The 18,126-nt window shown below is 34.9% G+C and overlaps 1 protein-coding gene across 17 annotated transcripts in view; it reads left to right on the top strand.

The window, feature by feature from the left end:
- SMG7 (SMG7 nonsense mediated mRNA decay factor) overlaps positions 1-18,126 on the top strand; it is an 82,844-nt gene that overhangs the window by 54,123 nt on the left and 10,595 nt on the right. For 9 of the 17 annotated variants that reach the window (XM_054524369.2, XM_063726206.1, XM_063726244.1 and 6 more), the window contains 10 exons: positions 1,106-1,277; positions 2,473-2,544; positions 3,385-3,535; positions 3,897-4,032; positions 7,661-7,823; positions 8,169-8,325; positions 11,644-11,714; positions 12,882-12,942; positions 15,490-15,609; positions 16,564-16,990. In XM_054524369.2, coding sequence (XP_054380344.1) covers positions 1,106-1,277; positions 2,473-2,544; positions 3,385-3,535; positions 3,897-4,032; positions 7,661-7,823; positions 8,169-8,325; positions 11,644-11,714; positions 12,882-12,942; positions 15,490-15,609; positions 16,564-16,990 — 1,530 coding nt within the window. The remainder of the gene's footprint in view (positions 1-1,105; positions 1,278-2,472; positions 2,545-3,384; positions 3,536-3,896; positions 4,033-7,660; positions 7,824-8,168; positions 8,326-11,643; positions 11,715-12,881; positions 12,943-15,489; positions 15,610-16,563; positions 16,991-18,126) is intronic. The other 8 variants (XM_063726241.1, XM_063726235.1, XM_063726213.1 and 5 more) reach the window with 1 other exon arrangement.

Below are 18,126 nucleotides of genomic sequence, written 5' to 3'. Positions count from 1 at the left end.
CCTTTGAAGGCATTTGGTTGAGAAGAAGGAGAGACATTAAAAGCTTGCTATAAAGTCAAGAGGAGTGTTTTAGCTCTGTTTTGTTTTTTGTTCTTGTTTTTTTCTGTGGGAGACATTTGGTGTGTGTAGGCCATAGGAAAGAAGCATGAAAAGTTGAAAGTAGATGAAAGAATGGAGAGGTGGGAGACAGACAGGAGCCAGAAAAGAATGTAGCAATAGGCACACACAGGCAGAAGAGTTAGCTCTGACTAGGAAGAAGAGCCCCTCATACTTTAAGAACAGAGAAGAGAGGAGGTAGGAATGGGTGATACAGTAAAGGTGTACACTACTGTGAGATTCGTTGTATATGCAAAGACGTGAATTGGCATATAGCTTAAGAAAATAAATTGCAAGAAATACCTAAAGTCTGACAAATACCTTGGCTTACATTTAAGTCAAATTTGTAACCAATATTTAATAATTTTTGGGTTTCTGAGAGTAGTAGTTTTCTTTACTTGCTTAATGTGTCTGAAAATCCTATCCAGTTAAATAATCTTTTTTTAAAATGCTGCTGTATGCACGTCCTAGATTGCTATAATACTTGAGAATTCAAAAGGTATGATTTATAATGAATGATACTAGTTATCCTATGAAAGATTAACATATTTTATATATATATATATATATATATATATATATTTTTTGGAGACAGTCTTGCTCTGTCACCCAGGCTGGAGTGCAGTGGCGTGATCTCGGCTCACTGCAACCTCCGCCTCCTGGGTTCAAGCGATTCTTGTGCCTCAGCCTCCCTCGTAGCTGAGATTACAGGTGCTCACCACCACTCCCGGCTGATTTTTTTTGTATTTTTAGTGGAGACGGGGTTTCATCATGTTGGCCAGGCTGGTCTCAAACTCCTGACCTCAAGTGATCCGCCCGCCTTGGCCTCCTAAAGTGCTGGGATTATAGGTGTGAGCCCCTGTGCCAGGCCTGAAAGATTACCATATAATTTTCATGCAGTTTTTGTTCAGATTTCAGCAGTATGTGGTCCTAGGTACACATCTTACAGTTCATAAACTTTACTTTTAGAGCACTTGTGACTTACTACTAAATTTTGTGTTTCTTTTAGTTATTACAAGAACTGTGTACAGTATTTAATGTAGATTTACCATGCCGTGTGAAGTCTTCCCAATTGGGAATTATCAGCAATAAACAGACGCATACCAGCGCCATAGTGAAGCCACAGTCTAGCTCCTGTTCCTATATCTGCCAGCACTGCCTCGTCCACCTTGGAGACATTGGTGAGCCTTTGCTGTGAAGGAATTGATAATATGTTCCTCCTTTTCTTTGGAATAGTCATAGAAAGAAACTGTTTTCCTTTAAGCGGAGCATACACACACAATTTAGATAGTCATAAGAAGAAACTATAAAATGTATTCTAAGGAACTTAAAATTTCTCAATATTTTTGGGATTGGCAGAGCATCTTGAAGAAAGTAACTTTCATATTAAGATTTAAATTTTATTCCAACTTTGTGTAATTTATATAGGCAAATGATAAACAGCAAAAACATAATCAAAGCTTAATTTTTCAAAGTGGTGCCATAATTTCTAAATTAAATATACTCTTTTAGAATAAATGAGGTTTATAAATTACTCCTTCTGAAGCGAAATTGCCTTCTTTCTTTCTTACCAGTGGACTAAAAGTTGATTTTTAATTTTGCTTCCTTTTTAAAGTTTAATTTGTATTTCTATTATATGTATTTTATCTGGGAATATTATATAACTTATTTATTCTTGTTCATTCCTTTAAGGTGACCTAGAAAGGTTGTAAAACAAATTAACTATAGGATTATGTTTTGCTTGTCCTCAAATAACAAAGAATGGAGAACATTACTGCTTTTAAGTTTGAAATTTTAGATTTCTTAATATTGTAAGTCAGTGGTTCCATGAGGAGGTCACATCAGAGTAAGCAGTGAGTTTGGCAGGGAGATTCATTGATACTGTGTTTAGGTTGTTTTGCTTTAAATATAATCTTTGCACACACATATTTAATACTGCGATAGGAATGAGACATTTTTCAAAATCACTTTATAAAATATTGAAAAATACATAATTTTCAGATCATATTGTATAGTGTATTTTGTTTTGTTTTGTTTTTAAGTGCCATATAACTCACCCCTTCTTGTGGGCCGGCTCCAGGTCACCAGCATAGTCCATAGTGGGAGCTGGTGATGCATGACACTGGAGGACCTGAAAATGGGGTCTAGGTAAGCTTTAAAATTGGTTACATGCTGAATGTCCCAAATAAAGAAGGCTGATGGACACTTCACACATAATCCTATAGTTAATTTGTTTTAAAGTATTTTGTCTTTAATTTTAAATTAACTTTAATGTCTTTATTATCTTTAGAACTTAAAATTATAGCTGTTTTGGAAATACTACCCTACTATTTGTTTTTTTGGGTTTTTTAAAACTAATTTTCTTCTTCTTCTTAGCTCGATACAGAAACCAGACCAGCCAGGCAGAGTCCTACTATAGGCATGCAGCTCAGCTTGTCCCCTCCAATGGTGAGTGGGCCTGTCAACCTGAGATTGACCGTGACACTTTGTTCTTTATAACAATGTGGCAGATAACTCAGGGCTCACCTTTGAAGTTTTATGAAAGCAATAAATGAATTTTGTTATTGTCATGTTTTTCCATTTAACTGTACATTCCATGTAAACTAAAATGAATTTTTTTTTTTACAAGTAAGATGACTTTTATTGTCAGTAAAGCAATATAGATAGAATCTCTTAATGTAATCTGATATTGTTTCTACAACTCTGGCTTCCTTAATTGCTTATAGAATAATTATTTCTTTAGATACCACCATTCCCCTCCCCCCAGAAAAACAATCTGTTACCTAAAAGATAATCTTTTAATGGCCCCAAACTAGGCATTAGCAGTAGTTCTTGAGTTACAGAAATTACAGCAGATATTTAATTATTTAAATCATTCTTATTAAGACATTGAAATTCCTTTAGATTCTAGAAAGAGTCTAAAGCAAGGATGGTAGTCTGACCACACTACTTGTTTCATATTTGTTTATGGCTGCTTTCACACTACAGTGGCAGAGTTGAGTGGTTGTGATAGAGACCCTTTGGCCTACAAAACTGAAATTATTTACAATCTAGCCCTTTCTGAAGCCGCTCTCTACCCTAATATTGACTGTTTAACCTGTATATGATAGTGTGTACTGTCGCTGAAGTGTGCTGTTGGACCTTATGCTGGTTTGCAATGAGGCAGTCATATCTACCTTATAAAAATACTCCCCATTGTTTGAGTATTTAAACACTGATCATTTGTATTCTTATAGCAAGACTTTGTCACTCTTGGGGTTACTCCAGAATCTTAACTTTCTCCTGTAGGTCAGCCTTATAATCAGTTGGCTATCTTAGCTTCTTCCAAAGGAGACCATCTGACCACAATTTTCTACTACTGCAGAAGCATTGCTGTGAAGTTCCCTTTCCCAGCTGCCTCCACTAATCTGCAAAAAGCACTTTCTAAAGCACTGGAAAGGTAGGGTTGTTTTTTTTTTTTTTTTTTTTTTTCTTTCCAAGAGGACTTTGTAACCTGGAGCCTTAATTCCTCATAATTTGGTTTACAGAAAATAACAGCCTATGCTTCTCTTATTTCTAAACATATAGATTTTTCATAATTTGTGTATAGTCACTGAATTTCATCCAATCAATATCTGATTCAGTCCCAGTAAAAGAGTACACAGGCTGTTAATACTGACTCATCTTGAGTGTGTTGCAGTTGAAAAATCAGTCAAATACAGCTCTTTTGTGTATCAAGTATTTAGCAAGCCAGTGTCTCCTTAAGGAGTTGTAGCCAATTTGCTGCTTAAGATTCATGGAAATTTTTTCTTTCGTTTCAGCCGAGATGAGGTGAAAACCAAGTGGGGTGTTTCTGACTTCATCAAGGCCTTTATTAAATTCCACGGTCATGTGTACCTGAGTAAGAGCTTGGAAAAGTTGAGCCCTCTTCGAGAGAAATTGGAAGAACAGTTTAAGGTTAGATTTCAGAAATAGAGAATTTTTGTCTTGTCTAAATCAGGAAGCATAAGATTTGGAGGAAACTGACTCCCAGTTTTTGTAGTTACTTAACTGTGTGAACTATTTGTAAAAATTATATTCGAAGTATGTGAAATCTTTGCATTTATCATCCCTTCAATTTAAACTGAGGTACAGTCTGTATAAACAAATATAATATAGCAGTGTTTTCACTTGAGTAGTTGCCATTTGACAAAAATTATCAAAGTGGAAAAAAATAAATAACTCCTCAGTTTTGAAACTACTACTACTTTTGATGGTTTGTGTATTCTTAGATATGATTATGTTACCTGCTTTATAGATATTGGCATTCTCCAAAACAAGTTCATTATTTTTATTGTGCTTGCATTCATCAGGATTGTGGTAGTTTGAATGAAAGGAATGAGAGTTTCATTTAACAGGGATATATTTTACTAATTTGAAGAGATAACATTAACCTTCATTCTATTTATATATGTGAAAATGATCTTTTATTAGTATGTTAAGATATTAGCAGTTTAAATGTAGTATAATGCATAAAATAAGGAGAAAGTCAAAAGTATTAACTTTTTTCAGTTCATGTATTCAATAAATATTTGACTTCTCATTCGTCATTGTTTTAGGCACTGGGTTAAACAGTAAATGACAATTTCAAAGAACATTTTATATTTCTTGGTTATTTCTAGGTATCTATATACTTGGGTAATTGTGTATAACTGCTTCATAGTATTTCTGTAAGTTCTTTATAAGTCAGGCATTTTAAGAGATTGTAGAACTTGGACAGTTAAGGTGTAACTTAGCCAAAAATAGTCAATGCGAAATAGTTTTTACAGGTAATCATTTTTTGGTTGATATTTTCTATGTGCAAGATATTATAATAGATAATTATAAATAGCAATAGTTTGTTTTGTTTTAAAATATACTTAGCCTGTAACATATGATTTATAAGGTTGGGTGTGTGAAAAGAACAGCTAACTTTGTCATGTCCTAGGCTGTTCAGCCTGGAAAAGAACAAGCAAGTCTATAAATAGTTTTCATAGTAAGAATTCAGGCATGTGAAGGATTATTTGAAAAGAACATATCTGTATCTTTCCTGAGGTCAAAACTAAAATCTTAAATTTTAAGTTGAAATATTTAGGGGGCTGACCGTGGGATGTTGTGGATTCTCCATTTTGGAGAGCTTAAGAGTCAGATTGACAGCCATCTTTTTTGGATTATTTAAGTGCAGTCCTACTAAATAGGGGATTGGACTAGAAAACTTCTTGAGATTGCTTCCAGCTCTGGTTCTGTGAAATACTCTCTAAATTGGTGGTGGTGGGTGGTCCCTACCTTAATGAGATCTTCACTAAGTAAGTTATTCTAGTCTAGAAACCTAGTAAGTTTTGCATTTGGTTCAACCTCAAACACTAACACTCTCTTCACATATATATTTCTGTATGTGAAGTTCTGGTAAGTGTGGGTGGGCAGTTTCTAAAATATGCTTTGAAGTATCATTCCAGCACTCTAAAGTTAAACATAAAACATAGTATGAGGCAGATCTATTTGAAAGCTTACCCAGTGTTGAACTAGAACATTGCTGGAGTGAAATTTTAACATAGTGGAGTAAAATCTCCAAAGTATTTCTAAAGCATATGTAGATAATTAGTATCATCAACATGTATACTTCAGTGTTTCTAACAACCTTTAGCTACTAAGCAGAAATGTTTACCAAGTTGAGGTCCACTAAGGGATTTAAGGCCTGGGATCTGGGAATTGAGATGTAATACATTTTCTGTAAGTTAAATGTGGGCTGTTTGTTAATGGTATTTAGTTGAGTATATTTCTCAACTGTAGTTGAAAGTTTGAGTAGCAAAAATCTTATCAGTTCTAATCTGATTTTATTCCTTGGAAGACTCTCTACAGTATAATCTAAATTTTAGGAAATTACAACTGAATAACTTCAACCTTATTTCTGAATGGATAGGTTGTTCATTCACTAAGTGTTTATTAAGTACCCGCTATGTACCATGCACTTTTCTAGGCTTTTAGAGATATGGGGGAAAACATGACAAAGTCTGGACCTTCATGAACTTACATTATCATTTGTTAGTACTAGGGTGTATTCATATTCATTAATACTTCTGTGCATACGCTAGAAAATTCTTTAATGGGCTGTGACCCTCTTCAGTAGGATATTGCCTTCTAAAATTAATGCCAGCGGATTTATAGATACAGGAAACATTACCATATTGTGCTTATAAGAAACTGCTTTTTGAGAAATACAACTACATATTCTCATTTTATGCCAGTATTATTTGAATAAACGCCAGCTTATTTAGAAGGTTAGTTGTAGAAATTGAAGGAGAAATTTTGTGGGAAAATTCTAGAGAAGAGACAGGATTTCAGGAAATTTTGAGGAAAGATTAATGCTTGATGTCTTTGGAAAATGGCTAACCATTCTAGACATATACAATGAAATGGCAGATTGCAAGAAGACTGACAGTGTGATAGAAAGAGTTCATGTAGAATGGAATTGTATTCTCTAATGATAATGTAAAAGACTTCCCTCTTAGAATCATAGAGCTTACTATGGCTATTTCAGGTTCTTTACGTAAATAAAAACAAAAATCTCAGAGTAGTCTGGGCAGAGACAGCTGTAAGTTTCTGACATGGTAGGATCTCCTGTCACTGCTGGTAGAACTCTAAGTAAGGATTATCTGTTTTCCACCATAATGCTAGTGATAATGAATCCCTGCTCTCTGCAATAATTCCCCTGGGCATAGAGGAAGACTGGCTATGGCTAAAGTGTAGGATGAAACTAGGAACTTCTGTTAGAAAAGTATTTTTGCCTGCAGGTAATCTAAAACAATTGCAGATATTAAAGTAGAAGGGTAATTCCATTGAGACACCAACTGAGAGCATCTGGGTGATTGTTTATAGTGCTGGTTAACAGATCACTGTGAACACAGTTATTAGAAGGTAAATGAAATTTGATGATCACGCATGTACTTCTCTAAGAGGGGAAAATACCAGTTGATAATTTGTAGAAGTACCTATAACACATCCTAATGTTGTTTTAGTATGCCATTTACCCTGTGTTCCAGAATATGTACTTGCTATGCCTTATTTATAAAATAAGTTTTAATGTATCAAGGCTTTGAAAGAGTAAATTTTATGACAAATCTGGGAAGTCATGCTTTATGTACTAGGAGTTCAAAAAATTATTTTTTGAGTCTGTTGCTTTCTAGTCATTGGTCCCAACTTAGTATTTTAATATGTATACATCTTATATAAAACAATTTCTAAAGGATTAAGTTGTATAAATTTATGAACACTCAAAGACTTTACTCAGGTCATGTTTAAAAATATGTAGTTTCCTAGGAGAAAAAAGTTTGTTTGATAAACAATTCAAACAACTCTGTGGTGTCTAGATTAATTCCTTTCAAGACAAAAGTCAGTTTGGGAAATAATTAGACCCAATCAAAATACTGGGATTGAGGGCAGAACCATTTACTCATCTGTAATTCTGTTACACATGGTGGTTGTAAATGCAGACTGCCAGTTTAATTCTTGTGTCAAAGATGGTTCCTGTTCTTGATGATATATGCAGTACATCTGTCTTCTTTTACAGAGGCTGCTATTCCAAAAAGCTTTCAACTCTCAGCAGTTAGTTCATGTCACTGTCATTAACCTGTTTCAACTTCATCACCTTCGTGACTTTAGCAATGAAACCGAGCAGCACAGTTACAGCCAAGATGAGCAGCTATGTTGGACACAGTTGCTGGCCCTCTTTAGTGAGTATTGAATTACTTAACATGTGCCATCTTTTTTGAAAAATATCATCTTAGGCATTTCATCAATGTAGCAAAGCACAGTGACGTAAAAAAGCAGTGTATTTCTTACACTGAATTAGGAGTTCATAATAACTTTCAACCCCAAGTTCTATCCTTTTATCTGCTGATACCCCCTCATCAAGTTGTAACTATAACATTTTTAATATGGGAAAGAGTGTCTTTTTAGAAAGAAGCTATAGGATACTCAAGTGTTAAACATAATATAGTAGAAGGCACATAATATTTTAATTTGAACTGGCACAGTTTCATATTTCTTATGCTTTTTGAATACATTTTTTTTTCAAGTGTCTTTTCTTGGCATCCTGTGCAAGTGTCCTCTACAGAATGAGTCTCAGGAGGAGTCCTACAATGCCTATCCTCTTCCAGCAGTCAAGGTCTCCATGGACTGGCTAAGACTCAGACCCAGGGTCTTTCAGGAGGCAGTGGTGGATGAAAGACAGTAGTAAGTATTTTTAGAATTTCATGTTAACTTGTGTGCTTTGTTTGTTTGATATCCATAAATATGTAAAAACTGCCTTCTAAAATACAACATTTGAACAATGGAAGACTGTATTTTCTGCCGACTCTCGGGAAATTGAACTGAAGACCTCTTTGTATGCTTTTCGTTTGTTTATTTGAATTCTTCATGTGAGGCTTAGTCTTAAGGATTTGTGACTCCTTGTACACTCCCTTGTTCCCAGTTGCTGTCCTGGGGAAAAGGCATTTTTCACATTTCAAAGTGAACTTGAAGTAAAACCAGTTTGTTTCTTATCTATTACAGTATTTCTTAATTTTTCGTTTGAGTTGAAGGGAAGAGATTTTTATTTCTTCCATTTTTTTCTATACATGAACTGTTTGATGTTGCCTTACAGTAACACTCAATTTGAATAAGATTTGTTTATTTGAAGCATAAAGATTGAAAGTTATTTTGATTCTCACCATTTTCTCTGTCATCTCTACTCACAGTAATTCTGACAGCTCTTAGGAACCATTGCTTTTACAATGACAAATGAAAACTTTCAGTGTACCTTTGATTATAGAAATAAATACTTCCAAGGTGGCTTGGCACCAAATAGGAAGTTCCTCCCCTGCATATTTTGATGGTATATTTAAGGAGAATCTCTTTGAAAGTTTTGCTTTGTGGCCCAGCATGTGTATTGACCAAGGTCACAACTTAGAAAATGCCTTTTTAAAGCCACATTTAAGACCCTGTGGGCTGGGCACTGTGGCTCATGCCTGTAATCCCAGCACTTGGGGAGGCTGAGGCAGGCAGATCACTTGAGATCAGGAGTTTGAGACCAGCCTGGCCAACATGGTGAAACCCCATCTCTTTTACTAAAAATACAAAAGATATTAGCCAGGCATTGTGGCATAGCCTGTAATCCCACCACTTCGGGAGGCTGAGACAGGAAAATCGCTTGAACCCAGGAAGCGGAGGTTGCGGTGAGCTGAGATCGCACCACTGTACTCCAGCCTGTCTCAAAAAAAAAAAAAAAGAAAGACCTTATGGTCTGTCTGCTTCATAATTGTCTTTTCTCTCATGTAGCTATAAGCTCTTTCCATGATATATTGACATTATCATGAATAGAGTTTAGGAACATAGCACAGCATACTATATACATCTCCTTTTAATGTTAGCATTGGTTTTAGTAATACAGATTTTCAGACATTGCTTCCTTGCATAAAATTTTTATTTCTTAACTCAGGCTATACAGTTTTTCTACTCTTGTGTACTCTGGAACTCAAATTTATGTTTAATTCAATATATTTTATCAGTAATGTTACGAAAGAAGAACTGCATGTTTTACCATTTGCTTATAGAGTTTTTATATTTATGGGTAGGAATTGTTATTTTCATTGTGTTTTGTTTTTTTCTTATTGTTGTTCTTGTACAGTCCTTTTGGCCCATTCTGTGTATTCCCATTTCTTCTCGTGGCAAAAGATGTTCAGCCAGAAGGAATAGCTTTATTGGCAAACATTTTTTCCCTCCATTTTTTTCTGTCCTTTACTCTTTCCTCTTCCTCCTGTCAGATTTACCAAAATCTTTAGAATTATGCCCTTGCAGGTGTTTGATTCTGTGTTAAATTATGTTAGTACTCATTTTAAAGACTAGCATGGGATATCACTTTAAAACTGAAGATTTTTCCTTGTATGTCTAATACACTAAAGTTATAATGTTCATTCATATCTTTTAAGTAATGGAAAAACAATGACTGTTTCTTTTGTGAACTCAGAATTTTATATATATTCAAATAATCTTCAGTTTCTTATATCTGGGCCTTCTCAATTTCTAGAATTTACTTTCCCTTGTACTTTTTTGAGAACATACTCTCTTAAGCTAATGAATACATGGAATAGTGATTTTCCTTTGTAGAAAATAGTTATAGGGTAAAGCAGTATATCATTAGGTCATCCACTCATGCGCTTTTTCTACAGTGTTTTCTCGAGAGCTTATGTATGTTGCATGAACGCATTGTACAGTATACTATTCTCTTTTAGTTTACTGACCTTTTTTTCCAACTATCTCTTGTAATCTGTTACATCTCCAAAGGTTTGTAGCAGACGTTTATTCTTCAATATTTGTTTATATATTTTTTATGTGTATATATTTGTTGATATTTTTAAAATAGCATGTTCCCATATTTCAAAGTGTACAACTGTCCCAAATAGTTGTTAACTTACAATTTTCCATAGTGTGATTATTTACATCCAGTTTCTCTATCCTGGGCACTTCACCTCATGCTTTTCTTTTTCTTTCTTTCTTTTTTAATAAAAATTGGTTGATACATATTCAGAGGTAAGCTTCATGTTAAGGAGAATGTGATTAGACAGATGAGTCTACTGTAGGAAAATCAAAGTAATTGTTTCCAGGCCAAAACCAAATTATTTTAAGCTAATTACTTTAACCAAATTATTTTAAGCAACATGGCTACTTCCACCCATCACATCTATTCCTCACCCCAGTAAATGAACACTCAAACTACTTAGATTTGTCTCACTTCAAAAATCTTGCCCTGTCATATATAATACATCAGATTTATAAATTGCTCTTATGTTTGAAAGATAACAGAGATTTTGATACAAATGTTTATATGTAAAGTGATATTTATAAATCTGTATCCATAATGGAAACTTTAACATACCTCACTCAGGAACCAAGGACGCAGTTAACAAATACATATATAGAACTTACTTCTGAATAGTGGAAAGAATATGTTCTAATATTTCATGTGTAAGCTTTCACAAAAATTGTGTATTAGGAAACAGAGTTTAGAGTTAAGGCTGTTGTAAAAATGTGGACTTTTTGTACCATAAAAAAAGAGGCATTATCACTTTGAACAGGGAATGTGATTTGTGTGGTATAACCATACCCTGTCACAGATTAAAGAACTAACAGTGGCTTCCACAACTCATAATGTATGTGAAAGCTCTGTAAAAACATAGTATGTTATTTCTTTGCTCAGAATTTTCTCAGCCTATTTCAGTTTTCCATGTTTAAAACTGACAAATTATTTTCACTGTGTGTTGAATTAGGAGCATGGGAAATGATCTACCGTGGTAGTAGGTCTCTGTCATGGAAATTTGTCCCTTTTGTTGTATCTTTATCATTATCTAGTGTATCTTTGAAAGTACATTTTTAAAAATTACACAGCCTTTGAAATGCTGAAATAAGGGAAAAATACATAAAGTCCAGGACCTACAGATACCATTTTCATGGCTTATTGGTGTTATGGCTTCTCTTATATAAAAATAAAGTCTGAACTATTTCCTTAATTTACAGCATTTGGCCCTGGTTGATTTCTCTTCTGAATAGTTTCCATCCCCATGAAGAGGACCTCTCAAGTACTAGTGGTAAGGGCTACCCTAACCTTGTGTTGTTGATGTGGTTCTCCATCATTAATGGTGGCTTAAGGCCAGAGAAAAAGAGGTTTTTGGTGATAAATGATTGATTTTAAATTCAGTATCTCAGAAGTGACTGTGAACTCTACATAAGTGGGTGGGTGGAAGTAGATAATGTTCTCCCAGTTCTTCTGGCAGCTTATTCTCATTTATCATCATTCAAATAGGAATTCAGAGAGTGTAATACCTTCAGATTCTTTCTTTCCTTCCTCCTCATTCTTACTATTTTAAAAAAAGCAATTAACGTGAACATTGCTCTATCAAAGTCTTACTCATCGTAGAAAATTTGGTACAAACAAAAAGAACACAAATCTCCCATACAGAGATACCTTTTACTAGTCACGATAGTATATCTTCTTCGGGCCTTTTTCTTACGTGTACACACACACACACACACACACACACATAGGAAATGATTCATATCAAATAAAGTTTTGTGCCTGATTTTGAAATTTAGTATTATATTGTTAGCATTTTCTTTTGTCATTAAGCATTTTGAAAACATGACTTTCACTGGCTTCATAATATTCCATCTTATGGAAGTGCTATAATCTATTTACGCACTTTCTGTTGCTTTAAAATTTTCCCCATTATAAATAATGCTGCACTGAACAACCTCTGGCTTGGCTTCTGACTTTTTTTTTCTATTAAATCCATGCTCCTCAGGCATTAGTTTGCACATAAATCACCTGAATCTTTTTAAAATACAGTTTATGATTCAGTAGGTTTGAATTAGTGCCCAAGATTATGCGTTTCTTACAAGCTCTCAGATGATGTCAATGTTATTCAATACTTTCAGTAAAAAGAGACAGGTAATCTAAACATTGGGATTACTGGATCCAAGACTATGAATTTTTAAGACTGCTGATTTTTTAAAAAGCCATTCTCCTCAGCATTGAGTATTGGGTGAGTATTAGGGGAATGTCTGTGTCCCAAAGATAACATGCAGAATTTTGACAGGTGAGTTATTTTCATCAGGATCACGATAAAGAAGAGCAGAGAACAATAAGCATTATAATTTCTTTCTGTATGTTAATTTTTTAAAAAATTTAGTGAACAGTATTCTACCAAACAACATTTTAATTAAAATGTTTGCAAATTTTGATTTTGACCCTTTAGCAACACCACTTCCAGAGGAGTTTGAATTACAAGGATTTTTGGCATTGAGACCTTCTTTCAGGTAGGTGATAGCTGAAGTACCTTTATCATTGCCAGTGATTGCAGTATTAAAATTAACAGAGAATTGGGCTTGGCTGTAGAGGAACCTTTGATCTGTCCCAGCTGTGTGTTATTTTTGTAACGTCAACTAATACTGAAAGTTGTTGTGAATTGGATTTGTGTATGTCACACCTTCAGTTCCTGTGTAATAAAAATTAAAATGTAACCTTTCCATCTGTGCGCTTGATCCCATCCCTTCTCACCTCGCTAAGAACCTTGCTCCATCTGTTATCCTCTCTGCATTGTATTTCCAGTGTCTTGTCTTTCTTTCCTTTCTTTTTTAGACAACTAATTATCTTTAGCCTAGTAACATTTAAGTGTGCCCCATTCTTTTAAAAAGGTAAAATGAATTTACATCCCTCTATTTTCCTACGTTGTCTTATCTTTTCATCATCAAACTTCTTAAAAAGAGTAGTGTGCACTTTAGGAGGCGGAGGCAGGTGAATCATGAGGTCAGGAGATCGAGACCATCCTGGCTAACCCGGTGAAACCCCGTCTCTACTAAAAATACAAAAAAAAATAGCCGGCCATGGTGGCAGGTGCCTATAGTCCCAGCTACCCAGGAAGTTGAGGCAGGAGAATCGCTTGAACCCAGGAGGCAGAGGCTGCAGTGAGCTGAGATCACGCCACTGCACTCCAGCCTGGGTGACAGAGTGAGACTCCGTCTCAAAAAAAAAAAAAAAAAAAGAGTAGTGTGGGCCAACTTGACTGACTCCACTTCAACTCCCAATCATTTTCAGCCTACTGCGGTTTAAACTATCAGTGCCTTCTAGATACCAAAATCCAGTGACTATAGTCTTTATCCTATTGAATCTTCTTCAGCATTGAGTCCGTTGATTTCCTTCCTTCATGAAACCTTTTTCCTTAGCTCTGTGATGCTATTTTTCCCACCCTTAGCACTCAGTCTTTTTCACTATTTCTTTTAAACTACATGCCTCTGAATGTTGTTGTTTTCCAGGATTCTTTTCTTGCCCTTTCCTTCCCACTTTCTACATTCACTCTGTTAATCAAATCCATCCCTATGTCTCTTGAATGGTATGTCCCAAATTTTCAGCTCTGACTTCTCTTGAAGTTTGCATGCATATTCTAACAATCTAACCTCCCTTACGCATTTTAAACTTTAACATGACCAGAAATTGAGCTTATATTTTCCGATTTGGTCAGCCAAAAAGCAAACTTCTTTCTATATTTTCTGTCTGTGCCTGTGGCATTACCCATCTATATGACCAAGCTAGAAATCGGAAAAACCCTTGTTTCCATTTGTCTTTCTCACCAAGCCTTTATAATTCTGTGTCTGAAATGCTTCCTAGGTTCAAGTCCTTCCGTTTATTTCCCCATATATAGTTCAGGCTTTTCTCACCAGTTTACCTGAAGTATAAAAACCTCCCTACGTATAGTTCCTCTCCTCCTATAGTCTGTTTCTACACTGCCTATAGTTTTTAAGTATGGAAATAGTGATGTCACATGACTAATATTTTTGTTTACCCATTCCCGGTTGCTCCACTGTCTCTTTTAGCTTGATGCTCAAGTTCCAGCACTATCCAGCTCCTAGTTGTTCAGCCTTATTTTCTGCCATTTCCCCCAATATTTATAAACTCTATACACTATGTGCTATACTTGAATAGCTCCCTATTTTTATTCCTCCACACCTTTGTTCACGTTGTGCCTAGAACATTTCCTTCTCCTCTACTGCCCTTCCATCACCAGCCTGGTAAGCACTTAGCCATACCTGTCAAGGTCCAGCTCAGGTATCACTCTATGAAACCTTTCAGAGCTTCTCAGAAGGAACTCATCCTCCTTTTACTATATTCACTTAATTCTTTACATAGTTCTTATTATGCTTATCAGATTGAATCATAATTATTTATTCCCAAAGGTAGGGACTCTTATTTATCTTTGTGTCATCAGCATCTAGCCTTCTGTCTGGCAATTCTTAAATCTTCTTAAAAAAAAAAAAAGTTTAATAAGGAGAAATCTGAAAAATCTTTATTTTTTCAGGTTGGTTTACCCTTCTGATATCAATGAGTTATTCTGTATGCTTTATGATATTTATACATTTTTCTGATTTAGAATGGTCCACCACAAAGTGGATAGATTAATATTATTTATTAAAATAGGCACCTCAGAGACTCTTAGCATTGCCATGGTCATTTCAAGCAAATTACTTAGCATGCAAGATAAATGTTTATAAAACTTTATTCTTAAAATGATAAAAGAATCTTTCCTAATAAAAAGTTGTGGTTTATTTGAGCTCCCCGACTAGAAAGTGAAATGTGAGTAAAAATATTACATTAATGTAATGAATTTGTATATTTTCTTTTCTGCTTTGTTTCATAGTTTGTAAAAATCTCTGGGAGTATAAATTCTAATAAATGCAGTTGATTACATCAAGTAGCTAACCTATGTGGAAAGTAATCTGAAGCCATTACAGTTAATCAGGTGAACTTGGTTGCCTGGAAAATATCTTTAGCAATTTAATATTTTCATAACTTGCTTGTGTCAATTTTAGGAACTTGGATTTTTCCAAAGGTCACCAGGGTATTACAGGAGACAAAGAAGGCCAGCAACGACGAATACGACAGCAGCGCTTGATCTCTATAGGCAAATGGATTGCTGATAATCAGCCAAGGTAAGTCTGTGGAGCTTCTGGTCTACCCCTTTTTAACCACCTTTTTAGATAAACACACACACACCCCCCCCCATATGTTACATATTTTAGGCTTTGGTATAAATATTGTCGATCATGAACTCTTAAATTGACATGTTGGTAGCACAACATCTAATTATAACCCTAGTGAGTAAGTATACTCTTTATTTAGAATCTCTGTTCTCCCTATTCTGTATTACAGAGGTCTTTCTTGTTTATCATGAGTTTCTGCTCTAATTTATAAATATCTCTGTAAATCTAACTGAATTGTACTTTCACAGTCATGGTAATTTGTATTGGCCTGGGCATGGTAGTCAGTTTCAGGCAGGACAGACCAAGATGGTGCTAGTAGCCAGTTAAGTACAAAGTAGATGTGGTCGTTAGTGTAGGGGAAAGAACGCAGGTTTTGTAATTCGATTGATTTGAGTTCCGTTTCTAGTTCCGCAGCTTCTCAAGTGGGTGTCCTTGGGATCTCCCCAGTAGATTATAACCTTTCCAAAGTCACTAACTACTTATTCATTTTTGTATTCAGGTTTCTGTCATACAGTAGGTAGTTAAATGCTTGCATGTTTGAATGAACTTACCACCATCAAGCTTCAATTTTCACATCTATAAAATAGGAATTATATATAGCTACCTTATAGGACATATCAGGGGCCCTAGACTAGTGTCTTGCACTTGAAGCATGCTCAGAAAATGTAAATTCTAGCAAACGTTGAAAGAGCAGAGGGATAGGTTGTGACAACATTAAGTGTGATAATGAGAACCTCAGTTTCTACATAACTACTTTTTGTGTTACCTGAATCCACATTGTTATATCCTGCTGTTTCCATGATTATTAGTGCTAGGAATATATTGACTTGGATCCACACACAATTCAGTTGTTATTTTTTAAGTTAATGTTTTTTATATATGGATTTATTTTTGCTTTTTTAGGCTGATTCAATGTGAAAATGAGGTAGGGAAATTGTTGTTTATCACAGAAATCCCAGAATTAATACTGGAAGACCCCAGTGAAGCCAAAGAGAACCTCATTCTGCAAGAAACATCTGTGATAGAGTCGCTGGCTGCAGATGGGAGCCCAGGGCTAAAATCAGTGCTATCTACAAGCCGAAATTTGAGCAACAACTGTGACACAGGAGAGAAGCCAGTGGTTACCTTCAAAGAAAACATTAAGCCACGAGAAGTGAACAGAGACCAAGGAAGAAGTTTTCCTCCCAAAGAGGTGAGAAGGGACTATAGCAAAGGAATAACTGTAACTAAGAATGATGGAAAGAAGGACAACAACAAGAGGAAAACTGAAACCAAGAAATGCACCTTAGAAAAGTTACAGGAAACAGGAAAGCAGAATGTGGCAGTGCAGGTAAGCTGTATTTGAACTATAAAGCAGGTAGAGGAAGGCTCACACAAAAGGCAAGATTTTTCATTTTGTTCTAAAGCCATGAGAATTGGCTGTCCTGGAAGTTTAAATGCATTATTTAATTGCATAGTAAGGTTATATAAAGAGCTGTGATAGATGGTTACTTTATCAATTCTTGGGAATTATAAGTGAAAAAAAAATCTCAGCCTGATTTGACACTTTCATCAATCCTCACCAGTTTAAGCAGTTTGAAAGGATTAGTTGCAGAGTTGTCAGTTTCACACAGGATTATATTTTATTTAGAAGCTATAACTACCATTTGTCAATGCTACAGTGGAGATTTGGGGTCTTCTGTAGATCCAGTAGAACCAAGAGTATATTAAGGCTTATGCAGTTTTTGGTTTTTTTTTAGATTCACTATAATATATATATCTGTGTGTGTGTGTGTATATATATATATACACACACATATATATATTTTTTTCTTGGAAAAATATGAGACTTTTTTCTTGACAATTATACTTGTCCCAGCTAGTGGTATTAATATCACTTTAATCTTATCCTGGATCCTGGGAATTTATAAAGCAAGAACCCAGGTTTCTTGCTGGGAAAAGATAAGCACTGCTCAGTTACTTGTGACTTTCTTTTTATTAAAATATTTTTCCAAATAGAAAAGATGGTTTCATATAAACAGAAAAGGGCCTTTATTCTGTGATGGTTTTATTAATACTATTAATGTTTGAATAAATACTTAAGCGGCCATGTGAGTTGTTAACACATTTTAGCAAATGTATGTGTTTGCATGAGAAACTTTACATTGTTGAAGGCTGCTTACAAATAAATAGTACCTTTGATGTATTTCTCTAATTTTTTGAGAAAGAGAAATAAGAAAATAATAGTTCCATTTTATCATTATAGCAAGGAGAGAAACAGAAAGACAAGGTAGAAATTAAGACATGGGGGAGAGAGAGAGATGCTAGGGAAAGGCAAGAAAAAAAATGAACTAGAAAGCCAAAGGATGCGAGTTTTAGAGATAATGAGTCCAGCATTTTCTGTTTACCTTTCCTCCATTCTCTGTAACTGCTCGCAATAAGGTCCAGACTGAAAATAGAATCTCCTTTTTTGGTTTCTCATCCATC

The sequence above is a fragment of the Pongo abelii genome, chromosome 1 (assembly GCF_028885655.2).
Source record: "Pongo abelii isolate AG06213 chromosome 1, NHGRI_mPonAbe1-v2.0_pri, whole genome shotgun sequence".
In the NCBI taxonomy this organism is placed as follows: Eukaryota; Metazoa; Chordata; class Mammalia; order Primates; family Hominidae; genus Pongo; species Pongo abelii.
The sequence above is the reverse complement of the archived record's forward strand: the minus strand, read 5'-3'. Positions and strand labels throughout refer to the sequence as shown.